The 19,058-nt window shown below is 37.1% G+C and overlaps 2 protein-coding genes across 3 annotated transcripts in view; one reads left to right on the forward strand and one right to left on the reverse strand.

The window, feature by feature from the left end:
- Nucleotides 1–18,462, forward strand: part of LOC103507532 (trafficking protein particle complex subunit 2-like protein) — a 41,163-nt gene extending 22,701 nt beyond the window's left edge. Inside the window, exon 4 of one of the 2 annotated variants that reach the window (XR_003391037.1) lies at nucleotides 16,871–18,462. The gene's annotated coding sequence lies outside the window, so the exon portion shown is untranslated. The remainder of the gene's footprint in view (nucleotides 1–16,870) is intronic. The other variant, XR_541264.3, reaches the window with a different exon arrangement.
- The window catches only part of LOC103507540 (sodium-dependent serotonin transporter-like), a 43,517-nt gene that overhangs the window by 9,793 nt on the left and 14,666 nt on the right, over nucleotides 1–19,058 (reverse strand). The window contains exons 4-12 of the mRNA XM_026822357.1: nucleotides 13,951–14,210; nucleotides 12,480–12,618; nucleotides 9,380–9,514; nucleotides 8,707–8,810; nucleotides 7,913–8,037; nucleotides 7,637–7,735; nucleotides 7,213–7,358; nucleotides 6,288–6,488; nucleotides 5,960–6,127 (exon numbers count right to left, since the gene is read on the reverse strand). Of these exons, the coding sequence (XP_026678158.1) occupies nucleotides 5,960–6,127; nucleotides 6,288–6,488; nucleotides 7,213–7,358; nucleotides 7,637–7,735; nucleotides 7,913–8,037; nucleotides 8,707–8,810; nucleotides 9,380–9,514; nucleotides 12,480–12,618; nucleotides 13,951–14,210 (1,377 nt within the window). The remainder of the gene's footprint in view (nucleotides 1–5,959; nucleotides 6,128–6,287; nucleotides 6,489–7,212; nucleotides 7,359–7,636; nucleotides 7,736–7,912; nucleotides 8,038–8,706; nucleotides 8,811–9,379; nucleotides 9,515–12,479; nucleotides 12,619–13,950; nucleotides 14,211–19,058) is intronic.

A 19,058-nucleotide genomic window follows, 5' to 3' on the forward strand; every position in this document is an offset into this window, starting at 1 on the left:
CAAAAAATAGGGTACCAATATATCGTCAGCCTCTTAGATGACAAGAAAATAATCTTTCCGCCTCGTGAGAATCATTTTAGATTTTAGCACTTTCCGGCTTTCAAGTGTTATAGCCGAAAAGTCTGAGTGTTGAGGGTGTAAAAGTTTAATACCAGTGCTTGTGGCAATGCGGCATGTTCATTTTTTGTACCTACGGGGTTTTCCTGAACAAAGTGACAAAGATGTCACACTTGCCATTGCTACGTGATACCTCAGTACTAGTCAGTAGTGTCAGTACAAATAATGATGCCCCAAGAATCAAGGTAGGTTGTACAATCAAGGTAGGGTTTTTTCTTCGTTCATCATAGATAATTATTGGCGTAATGGTCAAGGCGCTCGCCTGGTAAACAGTACGGTGCGGATATAATCCCAGCCGAGTAATAATAGATCTCCAAGGGTTAGGTGGTAGAGAATGTCTCCGGCGTTAACCTCGGCCAGTGGTTACCTTCCACTCAAGAGTCTATTGTTATCTATTAACTGTTTCTTTATTCTTACCTTTTTTGAGGCCCAAGTCTCTGTACCTACATAGGTATGTGTACGTATAATTGTGTATGTGATCCTAAAAAATTGAATGGAATTTGGTAGTCTGGCCCGTATTGCTATCAGTTCTAATGGATAGTATTACATATAACCATAATCAAGAATCATATTATTCATCAAATTGGTCTCAGTCTGGTCGAATGTGAGGTTAAAGTTGACTTTAATATCCATGTACGAATTTGTTTGGTTCTACCTACTTCTGGTTCACCAAAATATCTTGAAGTAGTTCTCCATACTGTGTCATTTGGTTTAAGTGCTACCTACTTGTTTCTTTACTTCCTAGTGATAGGTACGAGTATATCTACCTATGTAGGTATACTTGAACCTGCATGGTATTTTGGTATACCTACCTACTTGGATATCCAAATAGTAGGTAAATTTAGAGCGCGATATTTTAGATTTTTAGTACTCATATATCTATAATGCTGATTTTGGCAGAGCTTTGACATGAATTGTTTTTTTACTTTTTGAGATCAAGATGGACAGTTGGACACATGTATATCTTGTTTGGTACTCTCTGGATTAGGTGTAATACCTTCAACTAAGCAGATAAAAAAAAACACCCTAGTAATTAATTTTTATGAACAATTAAGCAACACATTCTCAACTATGCTATCTCAATCCGGGATTTAAGGTTTACTGACTTTGACAAGCAAGTCATAGACGTACACCATGTTAATATACTCAGGCCTCGGGTTGGATTTGATAGACCATGACTGAAATTAGGTGTTTACATTTCTTACCTACTTGATGCAATTTTAAATTTATTTGTAAACGCTGAATCCTTGTGTTTATGTGAATGGAAATTCAATAAGTTCAATATAATATCAAAATACCTAATAATATTTGTCGCTGTCTGTGTTCTTACATTAGATTTCTAAGGAAAAACATAAATAAATGTCCAGAAAGGCTAAATAATTGTATGTTGTATGTAAAAACAAAAATGTAGTTCATTTAGAAAGATAGTAACAATTGATGTTCTTAGGTAGGTAGGAACCTACTTACATATCTTGCACTTTTTACTTTCTATTACTACAGTATAGCGAGCTGTACTAGTTTTGTGCAAAAACATCTACCTATAATATGTATCTCAAGGGTTCCAGTTTAGCTCAGGTCGGGTTTGATTACTAAAAGTAGATCGATTTCGCTTGATTATACAAACATGTAATAGGTACTTATTAAGCTCTAATGAATGATTAATATGAATAAAAAATTAGCCACATTGGTGACATTTCACTTGCGGATGATATTTTATTGAAATTCTAGATTTTAGACCAATTACCCCCTTTTGATGATGGTAGGTATGGGTATCAATACATATTCATTATGATTATTATTATTATAAATTATGTATTTATTCATTACAAGCAGGCTTCGACCGCTTGCGCGCGGCTTAGGCATGGCCGTATTTGACTGAGGCAAGGCATGGCCGTAGGTAACTATGGTTAACCATAAATAAAGTATGCTCAATGATATCAGAGAGCCACTACAATCATTTAAAACATTGTCCCATTAATTAGTAAGTAGTGATTCCTATTCGTAGCACCTAGATATCAAAAGATTGATTTGACTGTACTAGTATCAGAGAGGTGCAGAGAGCTTGTAACATAAAAAAAGATAATACCTAATTTATTATTTAGTGGTACAAAAGTGCCAGGAACATACCTATTGAATTAACAAACAACAATTAAAATTTTATTATATAAAATTTTGTGCTGCCCTTCTTCAAGGGTTGCTAAAAACGTAGCATATCCTTAATTATTTTTTTATTTTTTTTTTATTTTTTTTTTTTATTTTAAGTGTTACAAAGAGATAACACAAATCCTCTCTATCTCTTTCTTTTTTTCTCTTTCTCTCTCTCCCTCTCTCTCTCTCTCTCTCTCTCTCTCTCTCTCTCTCTCTCTGACGTTCTCAATAACTTTCTATATAAATTTTTCTTGTAAATTTAAATGAGTGTCTTTCAAGGTTTTTTTACATGTCCGAAGAGAAGTTGAAAAAAAAAATGAAAATATGATCAAATTCATTACAATTGGATTTAGAGTTTTTGGGCCATGAATTCTCAATTTTGAAAATATAATGCTTTTCTAACCCTTGGACGACCGTTCGTTAAAAATAACAATAAATAGTGTGGAACTACGAAATTTTGGTTGAAAATTACACTGATTTGATATTCACAATGTGATAATTGAGAAAGTACCATTTGGATCCCATTTCGGCCCCAGAAGCCCCAATGAGGTCGAACTAAGAAAATTCCTAATAAGTAACACATGTCCAACAAAATATTCAAATGAAATTGTAAACTTTTCTTCAGCATCAAAAACTGTAGCCAAAAACGTGTTTGGTGTCCTTAATTTAGTGGTTTTTGGGCCCCCAATTTCTCATTTTTGAGAATTTCAAAAAACCGTTCTTAGTGACCGTCTAAGGACCATTTTCTATGAGCATACAAAATTTCAGACTTCTAGGTCTTATGGTTACGGAGATCTCGTGATGACTGAGTGAGTGAGTGAGTGAACCTAACTCACGTTTATATAATTACTAGCTGAATTCCGTCGCTTCGCTCCGGAATCCCGCTAGTTCATCCCGAGGCATGGCCAAACTTGTGGAAAAGGCAAAATAATTTACTTTACCGCTTATAAATCAAGGTTATTCAAGGTCGCTATTAATAAAGTATGCCAAAGAAATATACCTTATTGTTTACATTTGTTTTTATGCTGAATGAAAACACATGTAGAGACCTACCTACAATACCTACATGGTAAGACAGAACACATGTTAATTTTGTTGATGGTCGTCCGTTTTGTGTAAATAGAAAAAAATGGAAATATCCTATTACGTAATGAGAATTTGTTTATAAAATGGAATAACACAATTAAACAAAACCGCCTTTTGTGTTTTGTGGAGCACAAAATTTTGTATGTATATTTGCTTACTATCCCTAATACCTACTTAGATCTATTTACCTACTCGTTTTATACAGAACTAGCTGAATTCCGTCGCTTCGCTCCGGAATCCCGCTAGTTCATCCCGAGGCATGGCCAAACTTGTGGAAAAGGCATGGCCGAACTTGTAGTTATCAAACTAAAAACATAAACGAAACTCAAATATTAGGCGAGCGAGGAAAAGTTTTCTATCCCGCAGTCTCTGCACTCTGTGTATTTCTTATGGAGATTTCAGCGATCAAAAATTGATCATATCTCAGGATCGGTTTAGATTTTCGCAAAATCCTTTCTTATTGCACACCTAGACCATAAAAGGAATATTCCTATCAAATTTCAGCTTTCTAGTGTTGTGGTTCTCGAGATAGAGCGATCAGTGTGTGAACTATGAAATGTGAACTGTGAATGAGTTCTTGTTCTTATAATATAAGACTTAAGATTATTATAATATGATTAGTATTTTAATGCGGTGTAAATACCTTTTTACTTTCCTTATCCTATAGGAAGGAAAGTAATGTAATCGGGTCAAATTTTCGATGGTCAGTTTTTAGTGCCAAAACACGTTTTAAGGTCCCTAGAGCCTAAATCCAAAGTTTCAGCCATTGGTCCGTGTGTCTGTCTGTCCGAGCGAGGAAAGGTTTTCTCTCCCGCAGTCTCTGCACTCTGTGTATTTCTTATGGAGATTTTAGCGATCAAAAATTGATCATATCTCAGGCTCGAGAACGATAAGACCTAGAGACTTGAAATTTGGTATGTAGATGTCAAATGTGACAAGGATGCGACACGAAACTTTTGGTTAAGACCGGTGCATGTTGGCGGCATTTTACCGCTTTTTGGCGGTTTTCGGTGTAATTTAACAATATCTCGGGAACGGTATGAGCTAGAGACTATGTAGTTCACAAATGTGACAAGGATGCAACACAAAACGTTTGGTTAAAATAGGTGCTGCGGTTGGCGGTATTTTGATTCACAAATGTGACAAGGATGGAACACAAAACGTTTGGTTGAGATAGGTGCTGCAATTGGCGGTATTTTTACCGCTTTTGGACAGATTTCGACCGTTTTTGGCGGTTTTCAGCTTTGCCGACTAAACTGAGATATTGTAAAAGTTTGGGTAAAAGAACACTCAAATAAGCATCATTCAATAGGATATCTAAGGAAAGTCGTGTGATGTTCACACCAGATTTTTAATGGCATGCAGGCTACCTAGAACTACCTGTGAAACCTAAACCGAAAATATTTCCGGACTGAGGAAAATACACGGGGAAAATAGAACTAAAATGATGACGTAGGAGGAAAATTAGGTCTGAAACGGTAGGAGGGGAGTGAGTGCTTCTCAAAGTGGGTCGAGCTGCAGCTCTGACCTAAAATATACCTATATGTACTTATCAGGCATACCAATATATGTATGTACCTATTTGGGGACTGCTATCTAATCTAAAGCTAGTAAGTAGGTAACTACATAAGTAAAATAAAATAACCATAGGTACCCATTATCTCTGGACAGACCTACTTCTTCAAAGTAAAACGTACTCAGATTTGCAGTCAAAGAATAAAGGATTAAATATTTATCGCTCTTTAAGCTTTAAAATACTAGAATACAACTCTTGTACTTGTAATCTGAGAGGTAGATGTTAGTCCCCTTTCCTTTACGATTTTGTCAAGGACAACCAATTTCAAATTGACTAAAAGCAATCTTAGGTACTTAGTAATAATAATAATTGTAACCCAAGTTCTTTTGTTAGCGTTACTATAAAACGTACCTACCTAGGTTTGTAAGATGGATAAACCAAAGAGTGTGGACCATATTTGACGTAGCTACCTTATTCAAACTATAAAATATGTTGGTTTGTAAGATAGATTTAAATCAGTTCAAGTTTCCTAAGGTAAAACCACTAAAGCTTTGTATGTAGTCATTCCAAAGACAGTAATATAGTGTAGAATATATTCTGGTAGACCCTGTTTTTACCTACTTATTTACTGGTAAACAAGGATGTTTATCAATAGCAGTTATTATTTTCTAACGCGAATTTTCCCGGAGGGTGGAAAGTGGTATCATGAAGAATATTTAGTAAAACATCTCAACAGCAACATTGCATTCCAAATTAACGCACTATAGGTAATCAAGCAATAAGTTTTACATCATTATCTCCCACCCCATATTCCCCAAACATTTGTGTGAAATTTTGTGCACAGCCCCCCTGAGTACCTCTGTACTATTGTTATTATAAAGTCAAGCCGCGTGTGCTTGTGCAATCACTATAGGTACTGCTGCGCTCTAGTTTAGCATATTTATGCATTTATACTGGAAGTTATTGTTTATACAGGGTAGTTAGTTTTGTGCCTGGGGGCTATTAGGGCTATTTCATAAAGAACATTATAGAGGAAAATATTTCAAGATTCGAGCAAGATATTAGTAGTCGCCATTCCGACTGTATTCTTACCTTGATCAGAGGCCCTGGTGTGGTATACAGCTTGTAGACGATATAGCTAGGTATACACATGAGAGAGGATGCAGTCAGTGTCCAGCCAAGTCTGATACTCCATGGTGGATATACATATTCACCGGAGATCATGTCCTCATAACCCAGCAGTGAGAACACAAAGATGGTCTGTGGAAATTAGGAAACCAGTTAGTATATAACCAAAACTACATATTTATGTAGAATAAATTTAGCGACATTAAATGCAAACTATTACATACTCCCAAATGTACTACAGAACATCTACCTGAAGGCCTAAACAAAATCAGGCCCGTTTTAGTATACTCACCAGAAGAAAGAAGGGACTGATATAAGTCCAGCAGAGCCGCCAATACAAGCCAGGTCTGTGTCCCAGCATGCTCTCAATATCCGTGGAGAACCTGTCCACTCCATAAATCCAACACACACCAGCCGCCTCCACAAACACCACGAACAATATAGCCAGGCCCGGACCAAACACATTGAGAAAGTTGACCAGGTATACTCCGCCCTGTGGGGAGAAATTATTCATAATCATCATGTAGATTAGAACAATATAGCCAGGCCCGGACCAAACACATTGAGAAAGTTGACCAGGTTTACTCCGCCCTGTGGGGAGAAATGATTCATAATCATCATGTAGATTAGAATAATATAGCCAGGCCCGGACCAAACACATTGAGAAAGTTGACCAGGTATACTCTCCGCCCTGTGGGGAGAAATGATTCATGGATGGAATACTTCTACAGTGGGTAAATCTTATTTCACTAGGTACATACTTAAATGTGCAAGTTCGGCCATCTCTAAAGTTGCCCTTAAAGAGCTCCTAGCATCTACTAGTAATTCCGAAACATCGGACACGGAAGATCCCATCATCCACCGAGAATTAAACCCGGACATCATTTAAAACATTGTCCCATTAATTAGTAAGTAGTGATTCCTATTCGTAGCACCTAGATATCAAAAGATTGATTTGACTGTACTAGTCCTCCGCTAGCGCACTTGCATAGTGGCGCTACCTAACGGACGAAAAAAACAACTGTGTAAAGTCTGACGTCACACATAATTGATCTCTTTCATTAGGACAAAAAATAAAAATTGAATTTTCGACCTTTACAGTTATTTTTTCGGAGTTTTGACCTCAGATTTGGATTTTTCTCAACTTTTTACATAGGAATCGACCATTTATTCATAACTGTTACCCATTTGCAACTGCTCCATTATGAACAACTTACATAGGTAGTGGTGGGTAGGGCACAGATGTAGACAAATGTGACCACGACGGCAACAAATATTTCACGATGTCGGCCTAGGAGTCGAGGGTACTCGTCACACAATGCAGTGATCATAGCTTCGAGTCCGCCAAATGTTGAGTCCAGACCTAAGGAGGATAGGAAAAGAGGTAAAGTCGAGAGAGTGTCAGCATTGGGCTATAAGTACCTACGTAGAGTGTCTTCAGAGTTTGCATGCCAGCATTAGGCTATACTTCGGATGCTATTTTGACAACGTCGGAAGATTAGAAATAGCTGAAATTCCCTTCAATGTTATCATTATAATCATCCATAGCCCAATACGATTCGTTTCCCGGTCAGAGTAAAGAATACTTTGCACTAGGTACCTGTTGGCTATTGGTTCTAATTCTAATTCTTAATATCTTACCCAACGTGATGAGCATGAGGAAGAATATGATGGACCAGAATACAGAACCTGTCATCATGGCGATAGCTTCTGGATAAACAATGAATACCAAACCAGGACCTGAAACAACAGAGTATGAAATTCGAAAACATACCTTGGGAATTCATGCTCTGAGCCTCAAGTAGGTAAATTTAGTTTGGTAATGATTTCCATCAATGCTATATTATGTATTTTGTATGTACTGATGGTATTTTGTTTGTCTGATGCGGAAGAGTTGATAATGTAGATATGTGTTACCTTCTAGTCCTACATCCGCCACACTTTTGTTCTGCACATGCGCCATGTAGCCCAATACGGAGAAGATGACAAAACCTGCGAGGAAGCTGGTCAGACAATTGATACTGCTCGTCAATATGGCGTCCCTGTCAACACAACATCCATATTGATTTCAGACGAGGAGACAGCGGACCCTTCTAAAATGTAAAAATCCGATTTAGCCTTGAACACAAAGTCTTTCCATCCATAGGCCTCCAGAACGGAGACCATTCCGCAATTCCCCCATGATATACAGTGCATTTTACGATTTTCAAATACAACTGTGAAGAGTAAAAGCTATTTGTGTTCTTTTTTTCAAGATGAATCTTCACAAAGTCACGTCAGAATCTATCAATATTTTTCATTATGAATTACCTATAATACAGGAAAATTGAACAAAAATAAACTTTTATTTACCTACATAAGAATTTATTTAGGTCATCTTATACGTATGTAGATATATCCCTCTGAATAAATAAAAACAAATGATAATAAATTTCTAAAACTTTTTACAACAGGTCGTCAAAATCAATTAGTGTTGTAGATATTTTTGAAATCCATTAAGAGCACCTAGCCTTTAAGTTAAGCTCGTACCTACACAATGTTCACTTTAAATATTTTACGTCCATTTTCATTCAATTCTTTTTCATTAAGAGCTTAAACACGGTTGTTTTTCGGAAAGCCACTCTTTCTAACCTGTAAGTAACTAACACGTTATGTTTTGAAGTCATGTTGATCGACATCGGTGTGGACCCAGGTTTTAAAATAAATCTCACCTATAGCAGTTGTTATCGAACTTATTATAACTTGACAACGCGAGCAGGGTACCAAACCCGGGACCTAGAGAGAAAAATATCTGGGATGCCGCGTCAATCCATACCTGAAATCAAATGCCAGATGGATTTACCTATAATTTAATACTCGTATAGTAGATGTCAAAGGAAGAAATAGGTAGAACTTATTTACCTTAATAATTTATTTACTTCCTACATAGGTATGAATTATTAGGTACATATCTCAAAAGTATCTAACGTCTCATCGGATCAAAGACACATCCTTGGACCAAAGGTTTGCTAGAATGTGACAGACATACTCCAGTGATGAAGCACAATAACTATATCCACACAATACGACGCGAAGTATTTCCTCTCATAATTTCATTATCTCTGACACTTAAACCCCATATATTATTATTTTACCAGGGTAAAATGGTGTCAAACATATTTTGACAGTTGGGAAAGTGACAGAAAACCACAAGGCCTTGTACATTTTCGTCTTTCAATATTTTGCTCTTGTCCTCCCAGCACTAACTGAAATACAACAGGGTGGTCTGACAGGCGAGAAATAGTTCACAAGCTTGTATACTGGGTAACTCAATTGCAATACCATTGACAAATCAACAATAAAACCTATACGCGATACTCATAACAAATATGAAGTAATAGTTACCTTGGAGTTTTTCAACTTGTGCCACTGTGGCGTTAGATAGTATCGAATGCCTTCATCCGCCCCGGGTAAAGTGACGCCGCGACATAAAAGGATAATGAGAACCACATACGGAGCCAATGCGGTTACCCACACAGCCTGCAAATAAATCCACCAGAGATTAATGAAAACCTCGAATAAAGCTGTTTTAGTGGATGTGCCAAAAGTTCTATTGGCACAGTACCTATGTATTTCTAAGAGGTTAAGTGAAAAAAGAAAAAGAGTTTAAAATTTGAGAAGAGGTGAAATAATCATCTACTTGTAGGTACCTGGGAAAATACTTTTATCTAAAATGAATTTCCTCTCCAGTCATCAGTGTGTGTCCATCTTCATTTTGAAATTTCCAACTCAGCGTTTAGGGTGAAACCACATCAATGGAAGTAAAAGGAAAAGCAGATAAAAACAAAAGTAGGATGCGAAGGAAAAATAGAGAAAGAGAAGAAGGATTGCATAAAATATACGAATTGAAAATAAAGAATCAGCTTGTATTAATCAACGTAAGAGATTTTTTGATGGAGGGGAAAATTATCTCGACACTTTCTTCCACTCTCCTGCAAGTCTGACCATTTTATTCCATTACTTTCACCCCTTCTTTATTTTACTCGCCTCTACCTCCCCCCCTAGTTTTCTTTCCATTTTTCTCCTCCTTCTTCATCCCCAAGTCTTTATCATCTCTCCCTCTCTGATGTTTCACCCGATTATACAACCCCCCTTGTTTCTCTTCCTCCTTCTCCTCCTCCTCAGGCCCTTTTCCTTCAACCCCTTATTTCTTCTTCCTTTCTCCCCCTCAGTTCATCTTTCTTCTTCTTCTTCTTCTTCTTCTCCTTCTCTATCATCTTATTTTTCTTCTTCCTCTTCGTTTTTCTTTCTCTCCTCCACGAGGTGATTCTTTTAGGTATACAGGAGAGGGTAGGAAAAGAATCTAGTGAAAAGTTTACTGCTGTGTTCATGAATAAAACACGAAATGCTATACAAACACACTCTCACACACCTAACACTTTAAACTTCTACAGATAAGAAATTTGTTCCTCCTAGGGGAAAGCGGGGGCAGTGGAATTTATTTTGTGGAGGCCCCGCACCAGGTCCTAGCCCCCCTTCCAAACAGAACTTACCTAAAATTATGACGTAATATTACAGACTACTTATCTAATTACATAAACTACTTACTTAGATCACCAGGCCTTTAGTGGGAAAAAATAGGTAACCGGAACCTTTTGGTACTTGACCGTTATTTTGTGTGTTTGAAGTTTAAATGTGTGAATGAATATGATGGCGGGGTAAGCCCTACGGATAGCTCCTCAGTTATGTAGGTTGTGTGTCTCTCATTTCATGCTTGCTGAGGTAGGGGACTCTCCAGTCCCATAAGCCTATTCTATTCCTACTTCAATCAAGTCAGTTTTGAAATACCTATGTAATTGTTTATTTGTTTGTTGCGAAAGTGTTAAGGTCCGAGGTCATAATTATTGTGATCTATATTTTCAACAATCACGAGAACTTGAAGCTCAAGTTATAGTATAAAGCGTGACCTATAACTATGAAGTTTAGTAACACACTAAAGCCCAACCAGATATCTATGATTCTATGAAATTTAGCAACAAATAAAAAATCAAGTGTGAATTTAGCAAAAACAAATGAAAAATAAGAATAACAAGACACCAATTTTGAGATGATCACGGAAATCACCTTAAAAACTCATTATTTATTGGTAACAAGCAGGCTCCGCCCGCTTGCGAGTGGCTGAGGCATGGCCGTATGCATAGAGACATGGCCGTAAGTGACCGTAGCGTAACTTACTGTATCGTACCGCACCTGACTATACTTGACTGTACTTAATGGTATCTGACTGTTCCGTACCGTATCGTACTGTAGCTCACCGTACCGTATCGTACTTGACCATACCTGACTATGTCGTATCGTACCGTACCTGAACGTACCGTATCGTACCATATAGTACAGGACCTGACCGTAACGTAGGTACCTATCTGACCGTACTTGACTGTACCTGACCGTACCATATCGTACCGTACCTAACTACCTAACTGTACCTGATCGTACTTGACTGACCCTAACCGTACCGTGCCGTATCGTACCATACCTTACCTGACCGTAACGTAGCGTACCGTACCGTTTTACCTGATTATACTATTTTGGCAACATATTGTACTTTTATTCGTTTTCGTCCCTATAAGGCCTGTTTTTCATTCCTACGCCGCATCGACGCGGCGTCACTCGACGTTAACGTTAACTCTGCGTCAGGAGTGAAGGGTAAAATTGTGAAAACCCACAAACATGACATCTAGCGAAGAAATTACGAAACATGAAACAATGAAAGATGGAAACTTCCCTCAATACAATTACAAAATGGCGGAACTGAAGCTACTCGAGAGTCGCATCAGAGATTTAAGACGTAGCGTCGATACTTAAGGAGGGGAGGTGGACTGAAAAACACGCGTCACTTCACGTAGGGTTCGCATCGTACCCGCGTCGGATTGAAAAACACACCTCTAGACTGCGGTTAACGATAGAGTCGCCATTTTTTTTCTCGGTTAATGCGAACAGCTGATTTTTTTAATCAGCTGATTATCTCCACTACGAGATTTTTACCCCCACTCTCTAAATTTCGGATTACGGTTAGATGTTAAATAAAATACAACAATTGTGTATGTACAGTGTACACTCTGTATAACAAGTAATGTGTGTTCGCCCGGGAATTATCTGTGTATGCAATGTGTAAGTACACTGTGTATAACTGAAGTAGGTAATATAGCAGGGAATTATCTGTGTATGCAATGTGTAAGTACCCACACTGTGTATAACTGAAGTAATATAGGTAAGATAATACCTATACCTAGGTAATAATTATTATGAAGGTAGGTACCTTAAAAAAAGTAGGTAATTCTTTAAGTCCCCTCCCTTGCTGTTATCTGATTTATTCAGTAGGTAAGTAGGTACCTAACTACTTGCAAGCTCCAGTTAGTGGAAAAAGCTGATGACTCTGATAAGGTATACAAATGGAACTATGAACCTATGTACAAAAGGACATAATCTTTACTGGAAAAATTACCTTGCCAGCACTGCGCACTCCTTTCCAGAGTGAGAAGTATACCAATAGGAACACAGCCATGACACATAGTGCCAGCGACAACTTGATGGAGCCTAACCGATCCAAACCATCTGATCTCTGCTGCTCCAGAACACTGCGTCTGTAATGCAAGCATGGTCAAAGGGTTGACAGAGTTTAAAGGTATATTATCCTTTATCTGTGAAATATGTCTACGGGAACGTCCACCGTTACTAGAGTGACCTCAAACCCTAAGAATTGAGTACTTCTTGTCTAATTACGAAGTAATAAAAAAATAAAAAGAGACTTCAAGGAACAGATCTGTACTATTTTTTTTTCTGAATTCCCCCCCCCGCCTTTCCAGAAGCTTTCAAAGTTGTTGTTACCAGAGTGACCAAAAAAAAAAAAATCGATTTTTGCACCATCAAGTTTGAACCTAAAAATTTCTGAAAGTATTTTAATTATCAAATTATGTTATGTAGAATATGATTGTCTTCAAAATGGCGCTAAAAATACTTTGATACCTTTATTTAAAAAAAAAAAGATAAAAAATAAATACTAAAGGTACCTTCCGTTACTAGTGTGACGTCACTAGTGGGACGCATTGAAAAGTTACTAGTGGGAAATCATATTTATTAAGTTTTTTTATGCAAATAAGTAGGTAAATTCATGCGAATAGTCAGTCCTATGTATTTTTTCACGAGGAATCTAATAGTTTAACTTATAGCTCTGTCCGATCAACAATTAAGGAGTTACAGGTTCAATTCCTCCCTTTGTCAATAAATTTAATTAATATTCATACATCATTGATACATTCGCATGTGAATAGTCTATCTTATGTGATTTTTCATGCCGAATAGAATGGTGCGATTTCTAGCACTATCCGACCTACAATTGAGAAGTTAAGGGTTCGATGCTCCTCTGGTTCACAAAAGAAAAGTTAAATTCGTTGACACAGGGGAGTATCGGACCCGTAAATTCTCAACTGTAAGCCGGATATTTATAAAAGTTGCACCATTTGATTCGGCATGAAAAATCACATCGGATTGACTATTAACATGCTTTTGTTAATGTTTAACAAAGAAAAGTTAAATTCATTGACATAGGGAAGTATCGAACCCGTAACTTCTCAACTGTAGGCCGGATATTTCTAAAAGTTGGCCGCCGTAGGCGGCTAAGGCTCGGGGCTTAGAAAATTTTTTATTTTTTTTTATTATTATTATTTTTTTTTTCAAATACGTATTCCGCAAATGTAATAGAAAGTCGTGTGATGTTCACACCAGATTTTTTTATTATTTTGTACAAGTTCGGCCATGCCTTTTCTACAAGTTTGGCCATGCCTCGGGATTAACTAGCGGGATTACGGAGCAAAGCGACGGAATTCAGCTAGTATGTTCATAAGTTAAATGGATCTGGCCTATAATATTAACACCTACATAATATTAATACACAAGATCTGAATGTGTGTACTCACTCAAAGAACTCCTTAGCTGGACTAGAGGAGGTATAGTTGACATGTACAGTGACTGGCGTACAGTTAGCCGTGTTCCAAGCATTGTTACAGCTAGTCCATGGCAATTCTGAACGGAATGAAGCAAACAAATAATAGACAGCCCAGCCTATGATTGTATTGTAGTACATGCCCATGTAAATGTCCATCAGGCAAATGGCATAGCCCACACCTGTGAACAAAAACAATTTACACACATAGTAACGGATCCCAATGATTTTTACCTTTGTCAAAATTTATCGGACGGTTGCTTCAAATTGAAAAACATCGTACATTCAATAATAACTATTCTCCAACTGGAATTAGAGATGACAAGAAGTAGAACTTGAGAAAGAGTGAAGAAAATGAGATATGAATAATTGGAAAGGAGGTAGAAATCGGATAATCCTACCCAACATACTGACCTTTTGTACATATTTGTTTGGAAATCTTTACAAAAGTTGTACAGTCGTACCTTTTTAACTTTCATTTGTAACCTGTAAGTCTTATCCCCCACAAAAACACAAATGTGAAGAAAAAAGGCCAAGTTCCTATCCAAAAATGTCGGCCTATAAAAGTGGTGAGATCAGAAAATAAAGGCCAAGTCTGCATTCCCAATTTTCCTTCTCTATCATCTTATTTTTCTTCTTCCTCTTCGTTTTTCTCTCTCTCCTCCACGAGGTGATTCTTTTAGGTATACAGGAGAGGGTAGGAAAAGAATCTAGTGAAAAGTTTACTGCTGTGTTCATGAATAAAACACGAAATGCTATACAAACACACTCTCACACACCTAACACTTTAAACTTCTACAGATAAGAAATTTGTTCCTCCTAGGGGAAAGCGGGGGCAGTGGAATTTATTTTGTGGAGGCCCCGCACCAGGTCCTAGCCCCCCTTCCAAACAGAACTTACCTAAAATTATGACGTAATATTACAGACTACTTATCTAATTACATAAACTACTTACTTAGATCACCAGGCCTTTAGTGGGAAAAAATAGGTAACCGGAACCTTTTGGTACTTGACCGTTATTTTGTGTGTTTGAAGTTTAAATGTGTGAATGAATATGATGGCGGGGTAAGCCCTACGGATAGCTCCTCAGTTATGTAGGTTGTGTGTCTCTCATTTCATGCTTGCTGAGGTAGGGGACTCTCCAGTCCCATAAGCCTATTCTATTCCTACTTCAATCAAGTCAGTTTTGAAATACCTATGTAATTGTTTATTTGTTTGTTGCGAAAGTGTTAAGGTCCGAGGTCATAATTATTGTGATCTATATTTTCAACAATCACGAGAACTTGAAGCTCAAGTTATAGTATAAAGCGTGACCTATAACTATGAAGTTTAGTAACACACTAAAGCCCAACCAGATATCTATGATTCTATGAAATTTAGCAACAAATAAAAAATCAAGTGTGAATTTAGCAAAAACAAATGAAAAATAAGAATAACAAGACACCAATTTTGAGATGATCACGGAAATCACCTTAAAAACTCATTATTTATTGGTAACAAGCAGGCTCCGCCCGCTTGCGAGTGGCTGAGGCATGGCCGTATGCATAGAGACATGGCCGTAAGTGACCGTAGCGTAACTTACTGTATCGTACCGCACCTGACTATACTTGACTGTACTTAATGGTATCTGACTGTTCCGTACCGTATCGTACTGTAGCTCACCGTACCGTATCGTACTTGACCATACCTGACTATGTCGTATCGTACCGTACCTGAACGTACCGTATCGTACCATATAGTACAGGACCTGACCGTAACGTAGGTACCTATCTGACCGTACTTGACTGTACCTGACCGTACCATATCGTACCGTACCTAACTACCTAACTGTACCTGATCGTACTTGACTGACCCTAACCGTACCGTGCCGTATCGTACCATACCTTACCTGACCGTAACGTAGCGTACCGTACCGTTTTACCTGATTATACTATTTTGGCAACATATTGTACTTTTATTCGTTTTCGTCCCTATAAGGCCTGTTTTTCATTCCTACGCCGCATCGACGCGGCGTCACTCGACGTTAACGTTAACTCTGCGTCAGGAGTGAAGGGTAAAATTGTGAAAACCCACAAACATGACATCTAGCGAAGAAATTACGAAACATGAAACAATGAAAGATGGAAACTTCCCTCAATACAATTACAAAATGGCGGAACTGAAGCTACTCGAGAGTCGCATCAGAGATTTAAGACGTAGCGTCGATACTTAAGGAGGGGAGGTGGACTGAAAAACACGCGTCACTTCACGTAGGGTATGGCTATGTTTTCTCTTCGGATTTCAAGTTTAATTATTTATTTATTTGAGTAGGGAAAACATAGCCATCTTCTTCTTTAGGTAGAGTAGATATTATAGGAACCTAAACGCTACCTTCACATTTGTAGTAGAGAAACGTTCAAATTTTAATTATTATTATTATTATTTTGAAGAAGATTGGGCAATTTCAGGAGTACGGAGAAGGTTATTTGTCATTTTCATCAATTTTTCGAATCTAAATAAGAATCGCAGCCCAGTGTTGGTCCTTATTTCATTTACCATTATTTTTCACGGTGTAAAATAATAAAAAAAAATTTAAGCTCCAACTTTAAAAAAAAGTAGAAAAGATCTGTAGCAACAATATCTAATTGAAGAAGAAAAGGTGGCAACATTATTCTGCAGATAACTTACATTTTCAACATTATACTCAAGTACAAGGATTCCAATAAAACTGTAACATAACTAATTTTAGGTATCTATCTACCTACCTACGCTCTTCTACTTTCATGTTTCCCTATCTATATTTCTTCCAAGTTGCTTATATCTATCTATCTTAATATCCATCGTCGTCGTTTTGAAAAGAATGTGATAGAATGTGATTTTTACATGATTTGGTTAATTTTCTCTTTTTCTTCAAGATACAAAATACAACTCGTGAAGATGGCTATGGATGGAGAGAGAGGGAGATGGGAAGGAAATGAACAAATAGACAAGGAGAGAGAGGAATTCAGTTTACACAAGACGAGAGAAAAATACGACAAGTTTTGTAAAATGAGAAATCACAACTTTTGCTTTTTTTGTATTTGAAATGTAGGTAGGTATGTTTGTACCGTATTCCTTTTCTCATCATTATATTTATTTTCTCCTTCTTTTTCCTCCTACTTTAAGTATTGTTATAGTACAATTTGTACACTATACGAGTAGGTACCATTACTATAAGTATGGGTCCTAGCCATTATGCTCCCCTTTGATGAATGAAGCAAGCAAAGCTCCTGGTCATTGATTGATTTGTTTACTACCTACTTATGTTATCTAGGTTAGGTATCGTAGCTTATTACCATAAATAATAAGGTGCTAGCTAGAATAGTTTAACATGTGCCTCTTCATACGTTGTCTGTGATAAAATCTTGGCAAGAAATAATGAAAGCATTGAAGGGGGACAAAATAAATCTATTAAATGAGTTCAACAGTACATAACACTGAACAGACAAACAGCAGCAAAGTTTACTTGGGAAAACATGGTCGAGAGAAAAGCAGTATTAAAAAAATACAAGTAGGTACCTATGATAAAATAAATTGAGTTTTTTTACGAAGCATACTTGTTCACTGAGAAACACTTTAAAAAGAAATAAATTTGCCGACTCGGGACATCATGTTATCTTCAAAATTAATTATTTTGCATGATTAATTATTTTATTGAAAACATTGAAACGGTCCGTGATTTCCTATTTAGGTGATTCATCCTGATTAGGTCACCCTTGCAGTGAAAATTTCTTTTTCAAATGTGTCCCTTCTAAAGCCCTGAACGGTTTGAGTGATGGAGGAGCATATATGAGCCACCATAGGGAGTTGCATAGCAGAAGAGAAGGCTAGAGGACAAGACAAACATTGTGTTAACACAAAACACTACACCGAGCGACAGAAAAGAAAAGCATTTGTAAACATTGCCTCAGTAATTCAAAAACTGAGAAATAGGAAGAGGGGAAGAGAGATCTTTCCCAATTTAAAGCGTAAAACATGTTTAAAAAGAAACTTCCAAGAGTCGCATACGTACATCATTATTATCCTTTAGTTTATAGCTTCTAGTCTTAAGTTACTATTGCAAAACATCAAATTAAATAAAAAATAGTCGTACCTACCTACAAGATTTCAAAATAGTGGAACAAGCCTGACTGAGTTTGCCGTTATCGTTTAAGCTGCAAAAAGACCCATTGTTATACTTGTACGTTATATTATGTATTGTTGCATATCTTTTGTATTCAGACTCTAAAGTAATTTTATTCTAATTATTTATCTCTCTTTTAAAACCAAATTCTGGAATAACATATTTTCATAGAATAGAAATAATACGAGTAGGGAGTAGGTATAGCGAGAGAGGAAATCATAAGGAAAGATAACACACTAGAAGCTTACAAGGTGGCTTGTGATATTTCCCACCAGACATTATATAAATTAATAAGTACCTACCTATAACTATTGAATTGAACCCACGAAGGGAGTTCCATGTTAATTTTCTTTTTATTTTATTAGTTTACGCGGTAAATCTCAAACGATTAGTCTGATTTTTTTTTTTTTTTTAGTTCTACACATAAAAAAAAGCTTTCGGAAGGTCTTTTTTTCAACAAAATTAAACAGTTCTGAATTCAGGCTAATACTTGCTAGGTAGTTATTAAATATATGTATATACAGGGTGTCCCGCGAACGAATGTACAACGCTTGAGGGTTGATGCAGGATCTAAAGGGCTAGCAGAAAAAGCTATCTGGACAGATCCGATTTTCAACAGGGGCGGAGTTGTGAAGGATTTTCTGTTTTTCAACATTTTTCTTACCTTGTCCCTTAAGCTGTGTACGCATATATTCGACGCCGTCGATCGAAGAGGTTGTCCATGTTGTCGAGGTAGTGTACGGTTTCAGTTGACATTGATCGATGGCGTCCACTATGTGTAGCTTTATCATAGGAGATTCGAGTTTTTAGTTCTCTACCACCTAACCTTTAGACCTCTATTATGATATGGTAAATTTCTCAGACATCAACATTCTGGTATCGTACATATCTGAGGTGGTTCCAGACTCGGAAAGTAAGTAATTTCTCAAGTAAGCGAGAAT

The sequence above is a fragment of the Diaphorina citri genome, unplaced genomic scaffold (genome assembly GCF_000475195.1).
Source record: "Diaphorina citri unplaced genomic scaffold, Diaci psyllid genome assembly version 1.1 scaffold320, whole genome shotgun sequence".
NCBI classification, from domain to species: Eukaryota; Metazoa; Arthropoda; class Insecta; order Hemiptera; family Psyllidae; genus Diaphorina; species Diaphorina citri.